Here is a 27,969-nt window from a genome sequence, read left to right as displayed (position 1 = left end):
CCAAAAGCTTCTGGAAAGATTTAATCTCACTTACTTTCACTGTTCTAAACAAACAGTCAGGATGATGTCAGATGCAGAAAATGCTGCTAAATAACTGATCAGTCATTGAGGCTAATGTCCATGATGAAATATCATGATCTGAGAGGACACGTGGACCATCACTGCTCTGTGACGGCTGTAACAAGAATGATTTGACGCTGTGGTGGAAACTGACCCAGACAGGGATGTAAATGTGCATGCAGTTCTTTGCCAACTCCTTAAATGTGAAGTGAAACAAACCAAAGACTAAAGATGGCGTATACCTCTGTTCTAACACACAAATGTTCAATAGAGCTTCCCACCTGAGCAACAACTCCACAGCAGGCACAAGTGTTGGATTCAGTGAGCTGACTGAAGTCTGCATTTGCTGCGTGAAACACAATCTGGTTTTGTCTGCTGATGCCCAACAAGAGTCAGACTGAAGCAGCAGCAGCAGCAGCAAATAAACCAGACTTCAGGTCAGCTCGTATGATACTGCGCATTCTCCTGACATTTCACACTTTGTGTCTCTGGTGCACATAATTTCTTTACATTTTATACACCTGGGGGGGAGACATGTAAAAGACAAAACATTTACCCACACACGGGTAAAGGTACAATAAAAAAATAAATTATCACCTCAATAAACCAAAAATAAAATATTCATATTAGCTCTCTCTTGTTCCAGCTCCTGGGGGTGAGTTCCTGTTGTTGTCCAGCAGGGGGCGGTGCTGCGTCACAGCCGGCCTCTGGAACTTTTTGAAGGAAGCATAAATGGACAAATGTGATTGGCTAACACAGTCTCATCAGGACCAATCAGATGAGCCAAATGTTGACCTCGTGCCAATGCTGCTTGTGCAGGATGAGAATTTGTTGTTTTTTGTTTTTTTTTTCTCGTGTGAGACATTTGAGGCAGGACTGAAGCAATAATTCAACATTATTTATAAACTTTCATGTTTTTCTGATTTTTAGGATAAAACTGGAACAAGGTTCATTGCAATGAACACGAATTTGATTACTTTGTGTGACTTTGCACAGATTTGTCATATTGTGATTTTATCATATATATGTATCGAATATATGTAAGAAAAATATTCTCATTATTAAATATTCTTGTTATTCAACAATATCACCCAGCCCTAGTTTAAATAATGAGGCTGGCATTCATCCATATTTTTGTATTGCCAACAAATCCCATGAAAAGACCCAAACCAACACCTCTCAGTCGGTGGCACTCAGCTCTACCTGTTTCTAAGATTTCAAACTATTTTTATTTTTCGATGCACTTTAAGAACATCTCGTCCACGCTGGCTTTAAAGTCAGGATTGAAAGTTGATCTGGACTCCAGAAACAGCAGCAGGAAACATTTAGTAGCTGTTCTGGAGCTTGGACCTTTGTTGAAAACCAACATGGCTCAAAAGTCTTCAAAGATTTTCAACATTTTGTTGCCATTTCCACGATGAATGAGGATGACCCAAAGATCTGGAACAGCTATCAAAGGATGTTGGACAAGAATAAACTTCCTATGTTACAAATACATAACTTCATTTCAGGCTCAGGAATTTCCTAAAACGGCTGAACAACGCAGCTACTAGCAAATCAAACGGGAGACAATCATGTATTTAGTGGGGAGTCTTTTCAGTGAGGGGTTAATCCACATTTGATGCTCTAGTGAGTATTTGGGGCAGCAGGACAGCGTATGTGGGACTGAGTCAGAATGAAGAAACAACAGTGTGGCTCACTGATGTGTTTCATCGTTTTTGGACAACAATGGAGCTCTATGGCACAGAGGGAGACAATATATTAGGCTTTAATACGCTCACAATGCTTGTTAATGGATTCATTCGTTGTTGGTTTGAGTGTTTTCAGGATTTGTTTAAAAGAAGAAAAATATCACCAGATTTGGGAAAATGACACTTATGCTTTTGATATAACACATTAACCCAGAGGATGATTTTACAGGACACCGACTAACGTTTCTGAATGGAGCCCCAGAATCGGACAAACACAGCATTTTAGAAATTATCTATAGTCTCCTCTTAAAACCTTCTTCTATGATGTAAATCTCTGTTGCACTTGATCGCCGTTCCCCCTCTGGGCGATGCTGCCCTCTGCACTGCTGAAGAAAAAAAAAACTTGCCATCTATCATCGCCATCTATTGCTTTAACAGATGCTTGGATGTGTTTCTGAGTGTGTTTTCAAGCTAACGCTTAAGGAGTCTGTGCACCTGTCCAGGTTTGGTTTCTGTAGAGAAAGAGGAGTGACGGGGAGTGGAGGTGGAGGGGAGGGAGTCGGAGTGCGAGGGGAGTAAAGTGAGAGTTGGCCATCTTCGGTGGGCGGCCCCTGGGATCCAGCTGATTGGTCGTTCAGAGAGGACACTTTGTCCTGCTGTGCTGTCAGACAGCTCCACAGACAACTGTTCCCAGGACATGTGTGCGTGTGTGCGTGCGTGTGTGCTCTTGTTCGTCTATCTTGGTGAGGACCACCTGGAGTTTTGGACGCTCGGAGTGAAGACGTTTTTAGATGCTCCTCACACCCGTCAAAGTTTGGTGGTCCTGGTGTCATGGTTAAAGACACCCGGAGGTGTGTTTTTGTAATTGTTACTTTACATGGACGTTTGAGCTTCAAACAGGCGAAACACACTCGAGTGGAGGGTACGGTTCAGTTTAGGGTGAGCTTTGGGTGAGGGTGGTTTTTAGGCATTTAGCTGGGATGTTTCAGGTTATGGTGAGAGGCGAGGGAATGCGTTACGTCAATGAGGGTCCTCACAAGTATAGAAGTACAGAACAGAAGTGTGTATGTTGTGCAGAGCCTCAGACGGAAGTTCTCCATATCAGCCATTTCACCGTCCCATCTCCTGGCTGTTGCTATAGTAACTACTCGACTGTAGAATGCCCATGTTGCCATGGTGACGTCCTGAAGAACCCTGTTCCATATTTACAGCCGAGCCGTCTCAGTTCTTGAGGACAGCGCGGCATGACCTGCACTGACTGCACGACCTGAACTAACTCACAACAAGCTCTGTGTGTGTGTGTGTGTGTGTGTGTGTGTGTGTGTGTGCGTGCGTGTGTGCAAGTGTGCGTGTGTGTGTGTGTGTGTGTGTGTGTGTTCGAAGCTACGGCAGGTTGTCATCCCGCAGGCTCTCCAGGATCTGGACCAGGCTCTCCAGTCCAAACACATAGCCTCGGTCCGGCCCGTCGTGCACTGCCGTGTCGCCACGGAACCCTTTGAAGGTGGAGTGGGCGAAGTCGATCATACGTACATCCACCAGGGGGGGCTGCTTGGGCTGGGGGGCGGGAGCAGGGGGGAAGGAGATTAAGTTGGGAGCAGGGGAGGAGGAGTTCGGATGGGGGTGAGGCGAGGAGAGAGGGGGCGGGAAGGAGTGGCAGTCTGACTTGGTGGGTGGGGCCTGTGAGGGAGGATGAGGGGAGGGGGCGGGCGGAGCCATCAGTCCAGGTCCCTGAGAGGACAGTGACCCTGGGTCTGGGTTCTGGCTCAGGTCCGTTTCACAGGGAGCACCGGGGGCTGCAGGTGTGTGGGGCCCGGGGCCACAGTGGGCCTCCGCAGGGGCCGCAGGAATCTTCTGTTGGGAGGATGCATGCTGCCCAGAGCTGAGGACTGAAGGGCCCTCAGGTTCCTGCACACAGAATCAAAGAGAGATCAGCATGAACCCGACAAGGACACATCAGCACGAGATGCTTAAAGAGGCTCCTTCAAGGTTTTCTTTAGGTTCTTAAAACCTTCAGAGAAATTCTGTTTTTCTTCAAACCTGCAATCATTTTTCCATTTCATGTCCTTTTCTCACAGCGGAAACCAGCTATAAAAACAAGACATACATCTGATCACCTTGAAAGCTAAGGTTGCTAATAATGATGGAGAAACCAGGAAGAGTAAGAGAAAGTATAAAAATCCATCTCGCCCCCCCAAAAGACGACTGCCTGACGAATGCTGCAGGACGAGTCCATGAGAGAGCGCATCTAAATACCTCATGTCTCCAAAACACCTGGCATCATCACAATAAATGTAAACAGCAAACATGGCAAATCCTCCAAAACAAACCAAATAATTAGCGGTCACACAGAAATGCAGACACCATGGCGACATTTTTCACAACATTAATTTTTCTGTCAGAGCATTTGTTTTTTGATTGCTGTCAGGATGTTTGCTAACAAGTTTGCTTTGTCAACTTGGAAGGTGATGACGATGTCAATGTTGTGTTAACAACTTCTTTCCACTGCCCCAAAGAGGGTTTATTTCATGAGAAAAACAGTGTGAGAAAACAGAAGATGATGTGTCCCAACAAACACAACTGTAATTGTTTACAGTGGGAGGGAAGCCAGTGATGGATCATGGTCTACAGGCGGGTTTGTTGGGGTGACTGCATGAAGGGGGGTAGCCAGCATCTCACAGTGTGCTGCAGTCAGGGCAGCCATAACTCACTAGGAGAAGCCTGACGTAAAAAATTGGTGTTGGACCCAAAGTTAGCTTGATTCTAATTTGATTGAGAGCACATTAAACTCATTGATTCATTGCTGGGTCCAGTTGGTGATCCAGGCTTGGCCACAGGTGCTTTTGTGGACCTCATTTTTACAGTGAAACTTATGAGCAACACACTGCAAAGTCATCTGACAAGAATAGCTGATCAGCTGATTCCCTGATTGATCAGCTGATGAGATCATCATCACAGAGAAGATTTGCTTCCACGCCAACCATAAATCTCAGTGTTTTAAGTCCCGCCTCACCTGTCCCTCATAGATGATGAGCAGTGAAGAGGAGTAGAAGCGATAGGACGCCTGTCTCTCCAGCACCGCCTTCAGGCTGCGAAGCTTATTCAGGATTGGTTCAAAGAGGTCCTGCCTCAGATCCTTTCCGTTGTGCATGTACTGGTAGAGGGCCTGGCGGAAGCCGTCGATCGACAGGCCGCGGCCGTAGTACTTGTTCCTGCAGAGGTAGTGACCGGTGTTCAGCTGGTACACCTGCAGAGACAGGTGGGAAACCGCTCAGACACTGTTCACGTTCAAGATTACAGTTTTACATACAGTACCTTCTCTTGTTCAGTGCATATATGCTGATATTGTATCTGAATATTGTATTATCATGATTATGAGTAGCAGGACTAGGCAGTTTAACTATCACTTATATTGAGAGTAGTAATGGTCTTTGCTGTACTAGATGTTGAACTGGCAGTAGCAGCAATTCGATTTCAATTTAACCATATTTCACACTCATGGGTCTTATAATGGGTCTCAGAATAATTATAAGTAGTATATTGATTGTATAATGCTGAAGTATCAATACTTCATCTGATCCTCCACCTTTCCAGAGACAGAAGTAGCAAATAATTACATAAGTTAAATCTATACAAGTGGAATTAAGGCAGTGCTTCTCTGGTTCTTTGGCTGCACACACTACCATCTTTTCCTAAATGCACACGAGGAATCTAATTGTTATTAACCATGATGTTACTCTAGGCCCAGCAGAGTGAACTCTGACAGACTGATGGATGCCCTGAAGATAAATGAGCCTGCATTGTTTCTCCTACATCCTCTGGTGATTTCCTTTTGTTCAGGACTGGCGTGGACTGACGCTGCGATGCATTCGATGGCGCTGACTGAGCAGCGGCGGCGGTCGTTGTACCTGCATGCCACACACTCTGACTCCCAGCGTCGCTGACGTGCTCTGTTCGCATTTCTTCATCTGCCTGGCTGCCTTCTCCTCGGAGGCGTCGTCTCCATGCTGCCTGGTGCCCATCTTCAGGTCCAGGATGCAGGGGTAAGAGAAGTGGTGAACCACGTTCTCCAACAACAGAAACTCTGGTTGAAACGCTGCAGTTAAGGAGCACATTTCTGTCTGACAATTGAACCATCCCCGACCTCCAGTTTATAATGTTCTGTACTTTAATCACATTTAATCAACTGAACTGAACTTTTAGAAACAGCTGCAGCTGCTTCATCTGTTGTCTGACGCTGTCTCTATATGGTTAAAGGGAGGGGAAAGCTCTGACCAAGGAAATCCCTTCAGCCTCACAGATGATCACTGCACGCTGGTCATTTCAATAACCTGAATGTATCTGCACAGTAGAGACAGCGGCTCTGTTGAATGTGCTTTGACTGAAGACAGATGGACCTCGTTGAGGACAGAGTGTGTGTGTGTGTTGCTGCCTTTTCCAGGCAGCTGCAGTCTGCTCTCTTTGAAGTTGAGGATGAAAAACACAACCTCTGACCTGATAACCTCAGACAACTCCCACCCTCCTCTTTATTCTTCAGTGACAATTACATTCAAGGCCTTTTATTGTACCAGTGCACTCCTCCATTACTCTACTACTAGTCAGACTGGTGGGCAGGAGTTGACTACTCGTGGATATTAGCGTTATAGCCAGCATCACTGCATTTGCAAAAGTTACATCATCAGCGCTTGCGTGTGCATATTTACATCATCTCTACAGCTACATTCATTCAGGTGGGGTGACACGACGGTCACGGCTGCTGAGCAGCAGTGGCTGAGGAAGGATACTGAAGAGTTTGCGATCCTTGGATTCAGACCTCATGCGGCTGAGCTGCTGCTTGTGGCAGCGGAGGCTCCAGGGGTTGTAACTGATCTTCTCTGAGCTCAAACCGCTGTTCCAGTCCAACATCTGGAAGGGAACATCTGAGTGGATCTTTGGGTCGAGCCTGGGACTCTTCAGCTCTGCGAGACTGCAGGGAGGAGGACAGAGGACAGTTAATCCAAAAATAAGTTGGTGACTCTCTCTGTTGCACCTACAATGGTCTTAAAGTTTTGCATTATTCACACTGATCTGACTGCCTGTGAAGTCTCAGTTTATGTGCTCAAACAGCCAACACACTGAAGATGTACCTACCTAATAACTTCTGAATGTGTGTTTTTATGTGTCAGCTCAATTCTGACTGATCTCACAACTCAACAGTGACTCCAGCTCTTTGTGTCATTTTCCTCTAGCCTCTCCTTTTTGCTCTTGGATCCGTACATTTATGATGTAGACTCAAAAAAAGTCTCAACATAAGTGCATCATTTTCCCCATTTCAACCTTGCACCATCACGTCTGAGTCTCTTTGTGTTCAGACATGTCTTTCTACTGACTTTGCATCCAACTGCACTGCATCTAAAACTCTGTTCTGTCTGAACACAACTGAAGACATAAACAGGATTAACAGTCTACATCCATGCCAGCAGCTCTGTGAGGCCGTACTTAGCTAAAGTGATTGCAATTCATCCTCATTCAGACGTGAATGTGGACTCCATACTTTATGGTAATTCACCCAAAAGTCAGACATGTTTCAATCAGGACAGAGTGGTGGACTGAGAGACAAGGAGCCAGTGTGGCTAAAACTTATGGAAAACATACACAATATACAGTCTTACTTATCAGAGGTGTCGGTGTCGTGCGGCTCCCTCCTGTCGGGCCGCTCCTCCTTGTGGTCAGAGGAGGAGGAGGAGCGATGGAGGCTACGGCGGGAGTGTTTCCTCCGCGGCTGCTCCCTCTCCGGGGGGTCGCGCTCCTCATGCTCTGCGGTCCCGCCCTCCATGTTGCTCTCCACGTAGGGGTAGGCCACCAGGTTGATGTAGCCGTCGGAGTCGCCTTCGAAGCAAACCAGCACCACACCTGACAGGACAGAGACAAACACAGACAGGGGGTTTAGAAACAACAGACATGTTTATTGCAAAGGAGTGCTGCACGGATGAGCCAGTGGGTTTGCTTAAAATAAGGTCTGTGGTTAAGACAATCTTAAGAGACTTTAATGTTTTGTTTCACTGCATAAAATACGTCCAGAAGCTTTTATGTGTCTTTATAAAGACAGTTGCTAACAAGTGGCTAAATGAGACTACAGAGGCTGCATTTTTAAAGGTCTTCACCGGTTGACACAGGGCTTAGTAACCAAGACCTGAGACAAGTCAGGCCAAGTTCAAATTATATCCAGTCTAAATCTCCACTATCTACCTGTTAACTGTCAGTATTCAGTTTAAGATCCTCGTGCTGGTGTGAAAAGCTCTTAATGACTTCATACCAGACATACTGGTTTTGCGTCTTTCTTCTCCACATCCCATGAGACAGCGTTTATCCACCTAAACATGGAAACTTAGCCTTAAACGGAAAATATGGAACGTTTGCTGAGGCCAAAAGTGACCACTGCAGAATAATGTTATAAAGTAGTGCAGCAGCAACGCAAGTACAGCACAGGAGTCACAGAGTCAGCAAACTGACTCAGCAGTGTGAGTTAAACAGCAATGTCCACCCCATTCACACGGCTCCCCAGGCTCAGCTTTGCCTTACACAGTCACCACATCTCAACCCAAACGACCACTTATGAAATCTAGCCTGAAGCGCTCTCCATCACCATCAGCAAAACACCAAATGAGGCAACATCTTTTGGAGCCCTCCACAACTGAAGCTCTTCAGGAGGCTCATGCAGCACCTTGCTAACACACTTAATGCTGGTGTTTACTGTCATTTCCATCCATCCGTATATCCAGATACAGAAAATGTTCCAGAAATTCAATTGAGAAATTGTTTATAGATGAAATACCCCGATAGGAACATCTGACAGTGTTTCTTCAGCCAGAGTGGAGCATCTCTTCCCTGCTAAGCGAGAACATCTTCACTGTTTGCCCAAATTGGATTTTGCTGTCCAAACTGGAAAAACTGGACTTCTTCACCACCTCCACACCCACAACACAAGGAGAAATTTAATCTGATAATGTCAAACAACTTCTACATGAAACAACCTTGACACATTCAGAAAGTCATCCCTGAGCAGCTGTCTGTCTGTCTGCTGTTATTTAATCAGCAGGACAATGGCAGTGGGCAGAGATCCAGGGCTAAATATAGACTCCTTGTGGACCACTGTTGTCATGGCACTGGAACCCACAACACCAGCAGGGCGGACTGGTGGGAATACAGACGTACTGGTGGGAGTATGTCCACCAGGTGCCATATAAATTAGCTCAGTATGGTAAAGACACTAATAGCAGGACCAAGGCGGGATGCGGTTTCAGTTTTTCACACCAGGTTTGATATTTTCCATTAACTAGTTGTCTGGTCAATAAAATGTCAAAGAATAGTAATTTAATTCATCTGTGATTTCTCAGAGTCCAAAATAAGTTTCAGTGTGTTTCCATCCACAACTGAATATGATGAGTTGGATCATTGAGACAAACAGTCTGTGCTGTTAAGTCTCCAGTCGGGTGCTATTAAACCATTGCAGAAGAAGAGGGCACAATGTGGAGACACAATTAAAAGAGTGCTTCTCAAACTTTAAAGTGTGGAAAATCATGTGGAAAACATATTGGAAATAAAACATCTGTTAGTTTCATGCATTCATTTGAGGAAGGTTACAGTCCCCTCGTTGCTTTTTGCCTCTTCAGAGGAAACGAGTGATATTTGAGTCATATGCTTCATGTATGTCATGATTTAATCCTCAAGTAGATTTTAATTTCCAGCATCTTCACTTGAAAATGTGAACATAAAAAGGTGGATGGAGACACTTAATCACGCTGAGTCTAAAGTCTAATTTCCACTGCATGGCACAGCTCGACTGTTGGTACCAGGTACCTTTCTTGATGTTGTTTCCACTGCAGATAGCACCCCCCCAACGTAGGCAGGACTCTTTAGCTGGTGGCCATAGCAAAGCCAAGTGAAACTGCCACGAGATAAACAGTTGTGTCCAAGCAATCTGCAGAGTTTTCACTACACCTTTGAGCATCAGCTCAGCTGGCTTGGAACCTTGACCAAAGTGATGCCAAAAAGAAAAAAACCATCAGGTACCAACAGAAAACAAACAAAAGAGCAGGTAGAGTCAAGTCAAGCTGAGCCGTTCCAAGCAGTGGAAATGAGGCGTATTCACACCTACAGAGTCCTTAGAAGAGGTCTAATCAGGCACAGTAAGTGAAAACACCTGTGTGGGCGTGCTGTGGTTGTGCAGGGGATTAACACTTACTGTTTTGTCTATGAAGATCTTTCTCACCACAATTTGCAACCGATGTTTTTGCATCTGCGAGTAACGCCTCAGTGTCTACTGCTCAGTGTACTGGGGGACAACAACGTCCGTCAACAGCATGCTCAAAAGTCATGTTTCATGTCCTTACACTGACGGAGTCTTCCTGTGTGACCCCACTACATTCTCTGTGTAGTATCAGGCTGTAGTGCAGAAGCTAAACACAGCTCGTGTCTCGTAGCGCTTTCCTGCCAAAGCTTCCACACGGCAGATATTTCTACACCAAAGACAGACTGAACTAATGTATCATAATAATGGCTGCATTCCATTTAAGTGTGTCAGTGTCAGGACCCTCATGTTTTGTTTGTTGACTCAATCAGCCTACGTTTACACTTGGGGAAACCGCATAGGTTTTCATGCTCTCGTTTACACGCAGAGTTTTTTTCACGGAAAACGATAATTTTTAAAAACTCCAGCCAAAGTGGAGATTAGGGGTTAGACAGGGTTAAATGGTGTTTTAGGTTCTGAAACGTCACAACATGCGACTGAAAATACTTAACGTCATGTGAGTGACCTTGTTTGCACTCGCGCCCATAGGTTTAGCATAATTATGATGCGCTCAACAGCGCATTTATCCAGGTTCATGTACACGACAACATTTTTGAAAACGATGTTGTGTGCACGATGTTATTTTTGAAAATGGAGGGGCCAAAATATCCATTTTCCAAAATACCCTGCTACGTGTAAACGTAGGGTCAGAAGCACACCTAAATGGAACAGAGCCATCGCTAATGTTATTGGTTACACCTGTTCTGTGCACCCCCCACCCCCCTAACATTTCTCATTGTTTCCTCTCTTACATAGTTTGCTAAAATGATAAATGGGTCACATACGTGCAGGAGAGGATGAGGTGTGTGTGTGTGTTTGCTGGCCGTCAAAGTGTGTTTGGGTCTGTTACTACAGCAAAAGTGAGTGGAAGCAGCCACAGAATGTGCCTGATGATGAAGAGCAGAGCAGCTAAACCACTTCACTGCCAGTAAACATCCGTACTTCCGTCTTACTCCTCTGTCTGTCTGTCTGCCTCTCCATCTGCCACCGAGCCAGAGGAGTGAAGATTATTTAAAGCAGTGTTTGAATAACAGGGCAGCCAAGTGAGGGAAGGACTGAGCGGCCCAAGAAGAGACCAGGGCTCCTCTGAAAGCAACAAAAATTCAAGTCTGGGGACGTCACAAAAAATTATTCATAATCTGCCAATATACCTACTACTATTACTATCTACTTAATGCAGCATTTCAGTCAAAGGATTCATTCTAACAGTAAGCCAGACAGCGTGCACACCATTCACTTCCATTCAAACACCTACAATGAATGACACGACAGATAAAACTAAAATCAAGTAAAGACCCACTGTCCCCTAAAAGCACTCGTTTAAGATCTGCTCTTTGTCTTCTGTCGATAGCATAATTGATGTAGACGAGGCAGGGTGTGTTTTTTATGACTGTGGGCTGATTTCACATTGTATTGTTTTGTGTGTTTAAGTATTGTGTGTGGCTCTGGTGTCAGATTAGATGGATTTATCTACAGTAAACGACGGGAGGGGGTGCAAACTTGTGCAACTGAGCAGGAAAGGTGTGCACTCTGAGTGGCAGCAGTATGAATGCAAACTAGACCAAACCAGCTGTTTTCTGTGCAGTGAAATACTGTGGAACAATTCCAAGAAGGGACACTATGAGGGAAGAGGTTGGCATGTGGAGTTCACCAACAAATCCAGCTTGCCCCCCCAGGCCACCCAAATACTAAGCATCAGCGAGTCGTGACTGACCTTTGTATTCTGGGGTGAACTCCTTCATTTCTGGAGGCAGAGACTCATAGAAGCGCTGCTCCCTGCTGATCAGAGGCTTACACACCGTGTGATCATCGTAACGCATCATACTGGTGTGACCCCCCACCTGCAAACATAGACACACACACACATGAACACAGGCAAACAACAAGAACTTAAACATCTACTGAAACACTAACATGAAAGGGATCCTGTGATTCCTCGTCATTGGCTGTACTTCAGATGTTTGGTTTGACTGAAAGTGTTTTGTTTTTTTTTCCCGACGGAATAAAAAGACTGGCATCAACACCGGGCTCTACAATTATTTAATCTTTTCTGGACCAACGCCATTCCTACCCACCTGGTGTATGAAGGGCTCCAGTGGAACGCCTCCTGCTCGTGGTCGAAGTGAAGCCCCTCCCCCTGGCCCCGCCCCCTGTAGCTTGCTGTCCATGTTGTTGGTGTGAGGGAGGCACATGGCTCCTGGCGGACGCACCGCGCCTCCTCCTGCAGAGGAAGGAAGGATTTATCATCATCTCGACTTTTGTGTTTCACAGTGAAGCTGCAGTCAGAACGGTTCTCTGTTTGGATGAACAGCTTCAGAAAACCCTCCAAATGGATGGAGATGGACAACCCATCATTTGAACCGCCTCTTTACTAGTATCACCCTGAAGGTCTGGTGCACAGTTTTGCTCTGGCAGCAGCTCTTACTAAGGCTGGGTATCATTTAAAGGTCCAGTGTGGAGGATTTAATGGCATCTAGAGGTCAGGTTGCAGATTGTAACCAACTGAATACCCCTTGCTTCACCCTCACCTTCCAAGCATGTAAAAGAATTGATGGTGGCCTCTAAAAATGTGAAAGACGTTCTCTACAGCCAGTGATTGGTTTGTCCGTTTTGGGCTACTGTAGAAACATGGCAGTGCAACATGGGCGACTCGGTGGAAGAGGACCTGCTCCCTCTGTAGACATAAAGAGCTCAGTCCAAGCTAACAAAAACACAACAGTTCTTATTTTCAGGTGATTATACACCATTGTTCATGTCCATAACTCTTGGATTGCTTCAAAAAGGAAGCGACTGTTGATCAATCACTTTCTGCTTTGGTCCAAACAAAGGAAATCAAAATACAAGCATAAAAACTGAAAACTCCAACAAAAGTGAGTCTATGATCTCCAGCTGAGTGAGTAAGAGATCTGTGATGAACCAGAGCAGTCCTGGTCCTGGTCTTACCCTGGGCATGGGCTCTGGTGTGCAGTGACGGGGAGGGGGGGGCACAGGGCACCACGGGCTGCTGGGAGCGCACGCCGGCCCCGGGGGGAGGCGGCGCCAGACCGAAAAACCACCTCGCAAAGCCTCCGATCAGAGTGCTCCAATCCACCGCCGGCAGCACAGAGACCCAATCAGGACAGGGGGTGGGGGGGCAGAGTTGGGTGGAGGGCAGGAGAAGCAGGGTGTCAGCTGGTTAGGCAGGGTCACCGCTTCCTGTAGAGAGAGGAAATGACACCATGTTCAGTTTAATTGTTTGCTTAATATTTAAAGCTGTGTTACTTGATTTTTTGAGGGATACAGGGATTCTCTGTTGGGTTTCTCACTATGAAAGACCCCTTTTACACCACATATAGTCATTAGATGCATTGTTGCTATAAAAATAATGATGAGTACAGTTATTTTAAAGTTATTTTTCAAATTAAAGTCTGAGAAACAAAGTGTGTATGTTGAGTTTTTCTCAACAGCTGTGATTTAAAGTGTTGGAGCTTGTTGTGAGTGACACAGACACAGAAGACAAACTGTGGGAAACCCTGACACGTGATGTTTGACTACATTATGTTACATTATTATTATTCTTCAGCACGTTTTCATTTACTACACTTCTGATCTCACTGCGTCTGAAACAGGCAGCTGAAAACAAGAAAACACACACTTTTCTGGGCACACAAACAGCTGACATCACACGTTTCAGTCTGTGTTATACACACACATAGGCAGGCGTGTGTGTGCGCACACACACACACACACACACACACACACACACACACACACACACACACACACACACACACACACACACACACACACAAACAGTGTAACACAGATGCATTTAAATCTCCCTCACGTGCACATGCACGCACAAACAAAGTTGTGTCTCCATCACTTCAGAGGACATTACATGGACTTCATTGATTTGCTGGAGACCACTACGTGCCTGACCTTTAACCCAAGGCTTCACCCTGAAATTAAATGACTCACGTTAAGGGGACTTGTGTTTTGTCCCCATAAGGAAGGCGAGTCTCCCCAATGTGATAGCGTGAACAGATTTCCAAGGTATGATTTCACAAAATATTACATCCTGACAGACATGAAACTTCATCTAAACTGGACCAACACTTTTCCAATAACACCAATATGGAAGATAAGCCAATGTACATTGTATGATAACCATAATAATCCATTTTCATACCACAGCATACTGCTGCAAAACCTAACTCAACTGTTCTGAGTTTTAAAACCTTAGTAATCCAAGGGGAAATTCTGTGATTCAGAGTTTATTCTACAGTAAGCTGCCAGCGCTCGCTTTACCAAACACAACACGCCAAAGAATGAAATCAAAGCCTATCTGTTGCTGAGTAACATCTAAAATAAAAAACACAATTATCAATGATTAGCATTTGAAACAATGACACTGGAGATGACAATAATGGAGTCCATTATTAACATGAGATTTTAGTGATTACCACATCAAACGGCCAAAGACACCACACCAAATGCAACAGAGCTTGTTTCTAAAACCATGCCAATTTATTTCAACGTTAAAATTTCTATTCGAGGTTATCATTCAAGTCAAGGAGGAGATGATGGTCTACTCTTTAAAAATATAAATAAATGTAAACCAGGGCAGATCTGCATTACAATTTAGTTTGACTCCTCACTAACCTCCTAAAATCTTGCTATTGCTTTTAATGAATCAGTCATGCAACAGACAGACGTCTTTCACTAAAGCTGAGACACTCGTCTGAGAGCCTCAGACCCATCCAGCCCCTCTGGGATGAACTGGTACGCAGACCGTGAGCCAGACCTGATCACCAAACCTCAGTGCTGGACCTCACTAATGCTCTTGTGGCTGAATGGGAGCAAATCCCTGCAGCCAGGATCCAAAATCATGCAGAAAACCTCCCCAGAAGAGTGGAGGCTCTTAAATCAGCAGACGGTTTTCAAATCACGAACAGATTCACACACGGGTGAAATGTTAAGGTGTTCCACAAACTACGTCATCATGCACCTCAAAGCTCTCCCAAAATGACTCAACATCACCTGCTGGAAGACATGAGAAGAAAAGATGAAGAAGAGCGACCGACATGAAGGAATACAGAAGAAGGAGGTTTGGCAGAGATGATGTCACAGCCTGCTGGTGTGTGTGCACAGTACATGCGTGTGTGTGTCTCTGAAGGCATCATCTGGTCAGTGTCATGGCTGCACTGAAGCATGACACTCGCTGATGATATCATGACGTCGGCTCGAAGTAATGGAGTTAACACCAAACACAGCCTCCACACCCAACAGTTCAGACACACCGAGACACTCTTCTCTCTAACATCACAGCATCTCTGCTCATCTTTGAAATAATTCAGCTTTTAAAATTATAAACAGGCCTTGGTTCTGAATTCTGAATGTGGTTCTTAAAACTGTAATCGTCAAAGTTAAGATGAAACAGCATTTCCAGATTATAGCTTCTGAACGGTGACGCATTTCTGAGTGAAGGAGGACAGGCGGGCCGGACATGACGCTGGGAGGAATTTCAATGTTAAAAGTGGGAGCGCCATCACAAAACCTTTCACTTTTATGTCAACTCAAACAGCAGGTGTGTTTTAATAACGCTAGAATCAGTTACGTCGAGCCGGTCAATATAAACTTAAACTAACATCAACTCAAAGAGACTCGACTGGGTAATACTGCAGCACTGCTGGTCCCCTCACACGTCCACACCTGATTGCGACTGATTAAAATGTTTGTCTTGTAAAAGCTTTTTTTTTTTTCCCAGACATGGTGACTCGCTGCTCTGAGGAATTACCAAGAAGCAAACACGCCGTGTCACTGATCAATCAATCACCTGCTGAGCTGAATCAGACAGATCCTGATGAGTCTCACCTGCTTATCAGTGCAGTTACCACATGACCTTTAAGCACTCTGCTCACTCGTTAAATGTGTGGCATTTGTCATGTGACGGAGCACGTCTGATTGTTTTCCCTGAAGATTAATAAGCCTAATTTTATATCTCTTTCTAACATTAGCAGAGACGCAGCTTATTTCAGGGGACTCACTGCAAAACGCTGCTCCTGAAGTCGTCATCATTCTTTCATATGTAAGGCAACATCAGGCCGGGCTTAAACACACCTTTCCTAACAAAATGTAACAAATAAATACAAAGATATAAATACACTGAATTGACGGTATCTGATGCCAGATTGGCGCATCGTCACTTACACCCAATCAAGTCAGTATCCGACCGATATCTGACATCAGTATCTGTGCCTCTCTGCTGAGTGCATTGCAAAAATGAAAGCTACTATACAGAGAGGTAATTACATCATGCAAACACTGTATACTGAGAGGCTACAATCCACAAGAAAGTGGATCAATCGCCCCACAAACCGAGGCATGCTAATTCACAGCGTACAAAAACAAGGCCACCATGATAAAAATCTTGGACATAAACAAGAAATGACACAACCATTCAGTGTCCAATATCAGTTTCAGGTCTTTAGCAACTGCACCTGCTTTTATTGGGACTTCATCACTGAGGGTCGAGTCTGACTGCTTGTTCAATTGGACCTCGATTCTCTTTTTTATTTGGACATTTTTTGACAATTTTTGTATATGTGAGCTGCTTAAATGAGAGGCTGAAGGCACCAGACGCTTACTGCAAACCTCAAACATCTAACATGTCATCAAGGTAAGAAATGCCTTTAAGTGCACTCTTCCTGTTGAACAAAAACACACTCGCACTGGGCCCACATCACAGGCTCCGATCACGACCGCTCACAGCACGGTGCACATATTTAGCCACGATGGAAATTCGACATCTAACAGCGTGAGCTCAAGTCACGATCCAGGCTTGACCAAGCATGAGTCCCAGATGCAGGCTGCAGTGCACAAACACACACACAAAACAGTGTTTCCCATGAGCAATGCATTCTAAAGTTAGCAGCAAAGAGTAAACATCAGGTCACATCTGTTCTGGGATCAGTAAAATCACCACATGACTTCTAACATTCCACTGCACTCAACAACACGCGCAAAAACACGGTCTATCCAAAATCCAAAAATCTGAACACGTGTCTCTGGGAGGCTCAATGCTCACATATTCAGGATGTGCCAAGACATTATTAATCAACACTAGCTTTCAGTTTGGAGTGGTTGATTTTTTTTATTTGATTTATTGCTAAAAATACGACTTGTTTTTTGACCTCATAATCACACAAAATGACAATGAACTTTACATGTTTATCACTGAATTTTACAGCTGATCAACATTTCCTTTTGCCTGCCAATGTACTGAAATTCCCATCAACCTCAGCTGTATGTTGTGTTTAGAGCTAAATGACAAATGTAAGCATGCTAACACGCTAAGCTAAGAAGGTAAACAAGGTGAACATTATCCCTGCTAAACATCAACATATTAGCATTTTCAGTATATCATTCTTATTCCTTTTTGTTCTTCCCACCACTGTCATGCATTTGAAGTGCATGTTAATGGTGATTAATGCAGAGGTGACGCTCATTTGGGCGATGTTCGTTAAGTAAAAAACATGTTTGTAGACTCACGTTGTGCTAATTCAGCAGTCTAAACCTGTAAATAATACTTCAGTTTTATCTCCGGGACAGATCAAAAAGTTTCTGGTCATCCAGAGTTAGGTCCAGTATTTGGGGGATTTGGTGGCCAGCTGGTGTTTGGTAGCCCCCCTGTACGGTGGTCCCTTCTCTCTTAGTGGATCTATATGTGTCTGCAGTGCATTCCTGGCACACAGACAACAGGTGTGTGTTTCTAGCAGGCAGCGTCCTGCATGCGATGCGATGCAGACCGCTGGGAATAGGCTGGCAGAGGTCAACGTCAAGGACAACTTGCCTCCCCCATGCTCTCTCCGATACACACACAATCCTCCTCATCCTCCTCCTCCTCCTCCTCCTGCGTCCTTCTTTCCTCTCCCAAATCCCCTCACCTCCCATCTCCTCTTTCTATCTCCACCCCTCTTTAAATCCTCCTGTCTCCTCAGGCTGGGTGATACTGAAGATTAATATGGTAAAAATAATATTTTGATCAAACACCTCAGCACTGATACATGTTGATACACAGTACAGTTCTCAGATTTGTGATTAGCTCTGAGGGATTTCATGACATAGACACACACAGGAAATTCTCAGCTCTGTGAATTAGGGACGTGCAATTCTCACATTTTCTTGCTACGATTATAGTGGGAAAAATGATGACAGAAAAGGAGCTGGGAAAGGATCTCACACTGGTACCGGTCCATGCAGTGTACTGTCTGCAAAGATGCTCTCTGACAAGAATGCACGTCTCCTTCACGCCCCCCCCCTCTGCCACCTCCTGCCGGCATGAGCAGAGCAGCGTCTGTCAGAATGAAACTGTAGGAGGCAGCGCAGTAGTACACAGTCCAAACAAACAAACAGACAAACAACCCAATCTCTAATCGGCCCCCTGTGTCCTGCCAGGTGTGGTGAATGACCTGAGCAGTCAGCCAATCAGCTTAGAGGATCTGTGTGAGGATCTTACATCATCAGCCATCAGTGGGACAAAGCTATGGGCTCACTACAGCTCTACAACACTGTCAGACTGATTAAGATGCTATTTCTGACTGAAGGACCGTGTGTGTGTGTGTGTGTGTGTGTGTGTGTGTGTGTGTGTGTGTGTGTGTGTGTGTGTGTGTGTGTGTGAGGGAATCCTTCTGTCCTTCAGTAAGTCACAGATAAGAGCCAATTAAGGACTTCCAGGAATATCTAAGAGTAGAAGTGCGTAGTTTGGCAGTGAGCTGCATCTGTGTAGAATTTCAAGGGTTACTGAGGATACACAGCACATTTATCATTTCTGGGAGATGTCGTCGGTCTGGTGGAGGAGTTCAAAGAGAGGCAGGCAGACAAGAGAGGTCATTTGTAAATTGCATATCATTCAATTGAGAACATTCTGCACGATTCCAAACACTTCAACAAATGAAGTTATAAGAATTTTTAACTCGTCTTTCAAAACAAAGTACACTGCAGAGTACTTCATTGTATTCAATGCACCAGATGTGTCTTAAACAGCCACACAGAAGCCTCCCTACAGTGCATTTTTAAGGGGACCTTAATTCATCTGGAGGTAAATAAGATCATCTCTCTGTCTGAGCTGTCACACGCAGTCGCTTCCTGTGGTCACACCACGTGTCCATTCTGCCATCCAGGAGACAGCACAAGACACAGAGTGTCAAACCAGCGGTCCACAGAAACTGAAAAATCATTTCAAATTGTGTCTGATAACCAGATCAAAGTCCCAATGCAGCAATATTTTGCAGGCCTATTCCCTGTACATCAATAAAGCACAAGATAAATAGAGTTCCCTCCCTGCTTACAAAAAACACAACACTTCAGGGTAAGATGCTCTGATCCTGATCCGAGTCCTTTGGGTGTCTGTGCGTATGAAGTCCGATCTGATACTTCTGCTTGTCATAATGTTCATTAAATATGTATCTGATACGCTGAAATAACAGCTGTAGCTCGTAAATTTGACACACCTTATCTTTACAAGTTACTTGATCCGAATATTAACGGAGCTAGTTCAAAAGAATTAAGCTGATGAGCTTAAATTATTGATATGAGGATTCACGGGGAGGTCTGAGTCCTGAACTGATGTGATCCAATATAGAGAGGACCCATCACTGCTGGATTTGCTGGAACAGCAGAGACACTCGCACAGCTGTGTTACAAAAGACTGGGGACAGACACCCGCTACTTTCCCCGGACAACAGTCAAGTTTAAATTCGGACTGCCATCAGCTTACTCATGGAATTAACATTAATTAGCGACAGCTGAAATGACCTGTCGCCTGAGACTGTTTGTCATTTTAACTGGTGACAGTGAAAGTCAACGCTGGATGAAGATGAGAAGCTGAGTCCTGAATGTTTTGTACGCTGCTGTTTGCTAATGATGATTAATGTCGGCAAATCTGTGCATTCTGCCGACCTCAGTGTCTGAACTCGGAGTCATTCAGATTTACACCTGCGGCCAAATAACTTTGCTTATTCAGACACCAATTTTCACTCACGTATGTATGCAGTGACATGCTCTTATTTCAGCTTATACCCATCCATAAAATATGCAGTTTGGCCCACATTAGGCTGTATCCAACTGGCTATTTGTGTTTTCAGCATGTTTTGGGGAGTTCTTTGTCCACTTGTACTTCTTATATCATTAGCTTTTAGCTTCAAGTATTCCACTAGAGAGAACTACTGTAACTGCTGCGTCTGCTTGTACTGTTACTTTTCATCCTGACCACTTCCTCTCCATACATGTCACTTTTAAACAATGAGGAGGTTACGTAGAGCTCTGCAGGTCCTAACTGCAGTTTAAATGGACACCAGAGCGGAGAACATCAGGAGAGAAGACAGGATACACGCCTAAAGTCTTATCAGTCTTGAGACACAAACCACATAATTAAGACATCTCTGGTTTGAGTCCAGTCAAACATTTGTTTCATGTCATCGCACTAAACTCTTCCAGCCTAAATTCCCTGTTCCTTCTCAAACTGTCCAGTAAAGACAAAATGCTGAAAAGAAAATCTTTTAAAAAGTCTCGTAGAAAAAAAAAAAAGACAAATAACCAAAACAAAGAACTACATGAAGTGAATTACAACACCAACATGATGTTTTCAAACTTCTCATTTAGTCTGAGCAGAGCAGACAATTAATCAAAACCTTAAATGAATTAATTCAATCAAGCACAACTCTGCTTGTGCTCAGAATCAACACCTACACCTGTTCCAACTGTATTTACACCACCTGAAGGTATCTGATTATAATCTGTCAAAGGTCAACCACCAGGCAAAAAAAAAAAAAGAAGCCACATATTCATTCATTTCAATACATCAACCACGATCACCCTCTTCATGAAGTCTGGCTTCTTGCTCCTCCACATAATAGCGATTAATTAGCCTAATGGTAGTTAACAGCAGACTGGCGGCAAGTGATGGTGAAGGGGAGTTGATGCGCCGTACAGCAATGAGCGCCATGAAACTAAGAGCACCGCTCTGTGTGTGTGTGTCAAACTCCGACACAGACAGCAAAGACGCTAAGCACATCTCCGATCCACACAGGCCTCACGCTGGCAACTGGGAAAGTATCGATATCAATGCAAAAACAGTCATCATTAGAGAGGAGTCCTCCTCCTCCTGCACGCTCTGCCCAGGCGCCACTTCTAATCTAAACCAAATGGAGTACTTTCAGCCAGTAAGAATGCATCTGACATGGACAAATGTGCTGCTTGTGTGAAAGTGCAACTCTGAACAATGTCCAGACCTGATTCTAAGGACACTGTCTGGAATTCATATGAAAAAACGGCTTCAGTGTCTCTGCTATGTCTTCAGGGCGCCAGTGCGACGTAACAATCCAGCTGCCTCGCAAGGTCATGTGATTAAGGCAGCGGGACTGCTTACCACGTTCTCATGTGACCTGAGAGTGACGGCAATAGAATATTTTGGCCGCATCACCCAACCCTGATAGTATATCTAAACTTTTACAGCTTAGACGTGGCTGTGCAAGTTCCTACATCGCTGCATGACATCATTCAGCTGTGTTGGTCCACACTACACAGATTACTCAAATTTACATCAAAGGGGTGGGTGCCTGCAGCTTCAGTGAAGTTAGCAGGATTAAACCATTGCAGACAGAGAAAGAACCACGTTTAACTGCAGCATGTACGTGGTCAAGTAGGAGCTTTGCTGATGGAAACCTGTTACTGCGTGGAACAAGTGAAAACGTTCTGGTACCTTGGGTCTCTCGTCTGAGATGGGGTGAGGCTGACAAGCATATCAATGTACACTGGCCTGACAAACACACTAATAACTACAATTAATATATCCTGCCAGGCCTGGATGCCATGGGATCCTCCAGGAGGAACTACAGGACAGAGCTGAGGAGGAGAGGACAGTTGAGGTTACTTCGTGTAGCCTCCTGATAATTCAACCCAGACTCAAATAGACAGCAGAGAGCGGATGCATGGATCCAAGCAGGAAACACATACATAAGATTCAACATTCATGCACTGAGTATACCAATGGACAATGAAACAGAGCCATACGAAGTGCATCCTGTCTGTTAAAATGGACAATTACTCAAACATCATATGAAGAAGTGATGCAAGTTCATTCAAGTGAGGAAATGTTAAACTTCAGTGGTAAATTGGACATGCATGTTAATGCTAGATGTATGTGGAAGATCACCTTAGCAGGCAGCTGGATCTGAGGATCCATCTTGCCAGGTTTCATGTTATGAATTGTGGCCAAACCACAGACGTTTCAGACCGATCAGTGTCCCACGAGGAGCTACTGGCAGCCACAGGGAGTGTGAAGTGACTGTTTTTTTAAACACTGGACGATCCTAAAGAGCGTGTTTCACTTCCAGCCTTAAATAAGTGTGTCCAAGATGTTGATATTTCAGGATTAATTTACACCTTTCCTATCGTATCATGCAACACTATCAACTTATGTTAGGTAGAAGTGCTCGAATGCTAACATTAGCTGCTTTCTAATGGTAGCTAATGGGCTATCAAGTGTGTTGTTTTAGTTAAAAATATGGCCCAATGTCCTACCGGGTTTTCACTATCCATTGTCTTTTCATTTGCTGATCAATTGGGAAGCAGTGAAATGATAACGATTTGCCAGATCCCCTACATTTATACGACTTTCCACCTGGAACACAGCAGCACAACATCACACTTTTGATAACAGCATTTGAGCTTCCCACCTGGAGTTTGACGTCAGCAGAGTGAAAATGAATTCTACACACAAGAGGAAGAGCCAAGACGTCATCATCATCACCATCATCTACATCTTAATGTACGAACTCAGCATCCTGTGTGTGTGTGTCTTACTGCTGAGTAGCTGCATTAGTGAAACGAAGCATAGCCAGGGTACACGATGCTAAATAAGGGCTGGAGGTAGTGACTGCTGACACAGACCACAATCCTGGGATACTTGCAAACACCAAGAAAAGAAGAGAAGACAACAGAAACCTGGTTTCACGTGTAGTAAATGAATCAATTAGGCAATATGACTGTGATGTAATCAATACCAGAGCTGGTTAAGTTTCTATTTTTACTGGTGGTACAGGAGGAAGGAAGGTAGTAAGAGGAGAGTAAGGGGTTGAAATGAGGGAGTAACTGGACTGGAGATAAATAAGCAAAAGGAAGTGGGGGAGGAAAGTGAGTGAAGAAAAGACAATCATGACAAGATGAGGTAATAAAAGACAAGACAGAGGCAACGAAGTAAAAGAATGACTAATGAGGGAAAGAAGGAACTACTGGAGGACAGAGGAAGCAATCGAACAAAGTATGAGATAACGCTAAACGTGAGGAGGCAAGGAAGGAACAGAGGAAGTGGTGTAGGAGAGGAGATCTAGGTCTTTCTCTGTATCCTGCAGCCCTGTGGGAGAGAAGCCCAAACACATCTGTCAGTCTCAAACATCACAAACCACGACTGGGAAAAACGCAAAAACACATACACAGCTGCCGCCCATGTCCCCTGACAGAACTCAACAGCTGCTGAGTGACACACACACACACACACACACACACACACACACACACACACACACACACACACACACACACACACACACACACACACACACACACACACACACACACAGAACAATCTGTCCTATCAACAATCATGTGAATGAGACAACAACTCGGATCAGTCACAACAACCACCAAGACCACACATCAATCATCTGGGCTCCTTTCTCACCACATAAGAAAGACTGTGGCGTCACAGGGGCAACCAGAACTCCAGAACATGTCAGCCAGTGGATAAGACCTCCATGACCAGGAGGCACATACGCCCAAGCTTGATGTTTCTGGTCAAAACCGTGGAGCTGGTGTTGTGTTTCTAGTATTCTTCCCCCCTCATATTTGTGGGGTGAGCAAAACACTAGAAACACCACTGCAAACTGCATCCTCAGTAATCAACAGACATTTAAATTAACCACTCTCTGACAATCAAAACCAAACATTATTATCTTTGTACAGGTAGAATTTATGGCTGAGCCATTGTATTGTGTCACTGGATTTTACAGGTGTACCTAATAATGTGTACACAGGGTGTAGTGTACAAACAGCAGACATGTTAATAAGCTAAAGCATCTGTGGAAGGAAACTGATGACTAAGAGAAGCAGAATCTCTCCTGATGATGTAAAGAAACTGCAGAAAGGTCTGTGTGGAGCTAATTTTCAACACGCAGATACTTTTCCTGATTACTGCCTGTCAGGGTGGAAATACTTTCCATTTATGCAGGATTTCCTCAATAAAGACCTTCTGTTCATCAAATCAGCTCGTGTTGCACTGACAGGATAGAAGTCCGACAGATTACACTGACAGTTCTTATAAGCAACAGGAAATTGTATTAATTACTGCAATGGTAGCTACTTACTATTTGTTTGTTTCATAACCAGTATGCACTGCTTGTATTACAATCCCTAAAATGAATGCGTGAATGTCATCTTTTGGACCATGCTAGCATCCTGTAGTATTTACCATATTGTGGGATCAAAAAACCAGACTCTAGCCCGAAGTTAGCCACCAAAACTACCTCTCCTACTTCATGGATCCCCATTCAAACCAAAGGCATCTAAATCCTGGGTCCTTGCTTTAGACTGAATGGAGGACTCGATGTTTTGAGGAGAAGTGCTCCAGATGCTGGCTGGTTGCCTGGAAAAGGCTGAATTACCAAATTATAGACTAAACTCTAAATTATACTTCAGCAAGCCGACAGAACTTTGTCACACATAATTTTTTATTTATAGGTTGGCGACGGTACACGCGGATCTTCCAGGAACAGACGCCGAGCTGAGGTTTGTTTACATTCTGCAGAAGGGAGCGCAGCGCAGGAGAAAAAGATGAATATGGAGAAGGCCATTTTTTTCTCCATCTCCTCTTTGCTGAGGTGATAAAGAATAAGAGTGGCTGAAGTATGTCCATTGGCTAGAAAATGGAGATACAAGGAAAATTTTATTTACTTTACAGTTTTGATTTCAGGTTCATCGCACCAATCTGATACACTGAATCAAATATTGACAAATATTGAATTAAATAAAGCAGGAAATGGCAAGATGTGACAGAAACACGTTAAATACTGTTTTGTCTTTTCGATGTAAAACTGTAAAACCCCATCTTTACAGACCTTCAAGCAAAGTAAAACTAAAATTTGATTCCAATCAATTCCAACCGGCCAGGTATTCAGATTTTTAACTGAAAACAGAAAAGAGAAAAAGAGTAAAAACAATCAGTGTGATGAACTAACATTTTAGGCCATCAAATATGGTTATTACAAACGTGACATCTTCTAAGGAAGATATCTTTCAAAGATATCTTTTCAGGAAGGATATTTATAGCTGAACTATCTTTACTATCAAAGATGACAAACCCCACTGGAAGCGGCAACAAACACGCTTCAAACATGAATGAAAAAACAGAAAAATAAGCGTCAAAAGAGCCCAAGAATGCAGCTTTTAAAACATTTCTGCACTGCTGCAATTTGTATTTGCATTTCTGCTGCTGTATGGATACAGACATACTGACATATCTGTGAAAAGCAGATATCGGCCTGTTGATTTATCAGTCTGGCTCTGCAGTCCAGCTAAAGTTTTCAGAGTAGCTGCCTCCATATTCTCAGCAGGTTTGTTTGTCCTCACTGACTAAATCCGCATCTATTCACCGCTCTGGACCCTTGTTATGATGGTATCTGTAACTTTCCATAAAAGAAAAAAATATATACTAATAAACAACAAGCGCTGCTGACATCTGATGTCAAAACTGTTTCACCTGGGCTTGATAAGACTTCCACACACAAACACCGGCGTTGACGCTGCCATAAGACAATGAACTCTAGTTAAACCCTCTTTTGACACACTCACAAAACACCTTTTGATTCATGCACACCAGGATCTACACATTTACTTCCACCCACGCAAACACTAAATTAAACTATTAAACCAGACTGAATGTGCAACTATTTGCCACAGAGCATTAGTGACTTTCAGTTGATCAAACATTATTATTTGAGGATTTACACACTTTTTTGTTCAAAAAATGAATGAATTAATTAATTTTGGATTAATTTATGGCTGTGATGGCTCAACAACAGCCAATATTCCATAGAAATATATAGAAATAATCCCCCATCCCAGTTTGTTCCTTTTATGTATAGTCATTACATTTATGCTACAAACATGAGCCCATCTTTAAAAACCCAGAAAGTTGTTTAACAACTCTTACCACTGTTCTACATCTAGATTTTTTTCTTTCTCTAAATTGCGTCTATATGGTGGTGAGAGAAAGCAGGCAAACAGAGAAAGAGCACCATTTTTTCTCAAATGTTAGCAATACTGGTACATTGAAAATGCGGGTGGTTTTCACACACACACACACACACACACACACACACACACACACACACACACACACACACACACACACACACACACACACACACCACATCCTCAGTAAAGCCACCAGTCACTCCCGCTATGACAGCTATGAAACTGTAAAATCAGCCCAGCTGATGCATGGCAGTCTGTGTGTTCACTGATATTATGGTTAACTGTAGAGCAGCATGATAAAGCAGTTGTATGACAGCAGCAGTATGACAACAAATAAACACGACTAGCGTTAGCAGCATGGTCATCATCACACCCAGTGCTGCTGCAGCTACAAAATAAAACCTCCACTGACAAGATGTCGACTAGTAATAACAATCTAGTTACTACTGATAACATGTCACAGAACATTACCCCATGCAGACTATCTGAATCCAAGGTATAGCAACTTCTAGTAAGACCTTAATTATATTTACCCCGAGCTAGCTTCGAGCTAATGAAACTTTTACCAACGCACCTCTTAATCCTGCAAATGACACCAGCCCAGCATGCAATCTTAGCCTGGGTATAACGTTAGCCAGTGCTGCTGTTAACTGGTAGCAGTATGATATGGCTGGCTGCCACATAGCACGTTTATACTATTGGGTACCACAGTAGTTAGCGTTAGCTGTCATACTGGCCAGCTTCTTGACCTTAGCCTGACAACACGCTAGCTAGCTAAGTCAGCTAGACTCATCTTAAATCAGCTTAGAATAAAAGCAAAACTTCACACCGCTTCATGTCATCTCGTTTCAAAAGTCTTCTTTAACTGCTTCTCTGTGTCCCGGCCACTGATGGAAAACACTGACGTTTGTTCGACACTAACTGCCGTTTAAGTTGCCTTGCATGCTAACGCTAGCTTAATAGCTAACATCACGTTTTGACGTTACGCAGTGTCTCCGGTTTGAGGCACCGAACTGTCACAATAACAACATACCGTCAGGACACTGTGTTGACACTGGGCTGACTTCGCGCAGGTCACTGTGGTTATGCTTCAGAGACCGGAGAGGTTCATGGATGTCGGTCCCTGCTATCCAAACTCATTAACGGCGGAAAAAACATCCAGGAGGCTAACGTCATTACGGTGAAGCTAACGGAGCCTGGCTCTCTTACAGTTAATTTGCATGACTTTAATACTTTAGCGCCACCTACAGTCCACTGCTGGCTCTGCTGCCCTGGTCATCCAGCTGCATGCTGTCCCTTCACGGGCTCGCCGACAATGTCGCCAAATTCAGAATCGTTACTGCATTCAGTCACCGGTGAAGCCCAGTAATGTTTAAAGGAAAAGATGCTTGAGTGAATCTTAGACGCACTACTCGCGTCTTGTGGTGTATCAGAAACTTCAGTTAAATTTAAACATAATTTTCATATCCACATCGGAGGTGGACGAACACCCAATGACACACTCAACTGAAAAAATAAGTCCTGTATTTGTAGCGATGAAAAAGGTGTTAAAGAGGAAGGACACACATAAAAGAAAAATAAGGAGGGGGAAAAAAAAAT

General features: G+C 44.0%; 1 protein-coding gene across 2 annotated transcripts; it reads right to left on the bottom strand.

The window, feature by feature from the left end:
• Window positions 1-5: 5 nt before the first annotated feature.
• ip6k1 (inositol hexakisphosphate kinase 1) lies at window positions 6-27,571 on the bottom strand. 2 transcript variants are annotated; one of them, XM_070958715.1, is made up of 9 exons: window positions 27,404-27,571; window positions 13,021-13,272; window positions 12,153-12,298; window positions 11,792-11,918; window positions 7,400-7,640; window positions 6,533-6,714; window positions 5,657-5,832; window positions 4,762-4,995; window positions 6-3,656 (listed from the first exon to the last, which is right to left on the bottom strand). In XM_070958715.1, exons 3-9 carry the CDS (start codon window positions 12,267-12,269, stop codon window positions 3,135-3,137), a joined length of 1,599 nt encoding a protein of 532 aa, XP_070814816.1. In that variant the 5' UTR covers window positions 12,270-12,298; window positions 13,021-13,272; window positions 27,404-27,571; the 3' UTR covers window positions 6-3,134. The 2 variants fall into 2 exon arrangements, with proteins under 2 accessions (XP_070814816.1, XP_070814817.1); XM_070958716.1 differs by lacking the exon at window positions 27,404-27,571 and adding an exon at window positions 26,945-26,991.
• Between the last annotated feature and the right edge of the window lie 398 nt (window positions 27,572-27,969).

The sequence above is a fragment of the Chaetodon trifascialis genome, chromosome 3 (genome assembly GCF_039877785.1).
Source record: "Chaetodon trifascialis isolate fChaTrf1 chromosome 3, fChaTrf1.hap1, whole genome shotgun sequence".
Lineage (NCBI taxonomy): Eukaryota > Metazoa > Chordata > Actinopteri > Chaetodontiformes > Chaetodontidae > Chaetodon > Chaetodon trifascialis.
This window is presented reverse-complemented; position numbering and strand designations above follow the sequence as displayed.

What these genes read in the sequence shown, in the direction of transcription:
- ip6k1 (XM_070958715.1), bottom strand. Translation starts at nt 12,269, where the DNA reads ATGTGCCTCCCTCACACCAACAACATGGACAGCAAGCTACAGGGGGCG. An exon ending in TGGAGCCCTTCATACACCAG is followed by an intron (nt 11,919 to 12,152) that starts GTGGGTAGGAAT and finishes CTATGTTTGCAG; the next exon opens with GTGGGGGGTCACACCAGTAT. An exon ending in GACACCGACACCTCTGATAA is followed by an intron (nt 6,715 to 7,399) that starts GTAAGACTGTAT and finishes TCCTCCCTGCAG; the next exon opens with TCTCGCAGAGCTGAAGAGTC.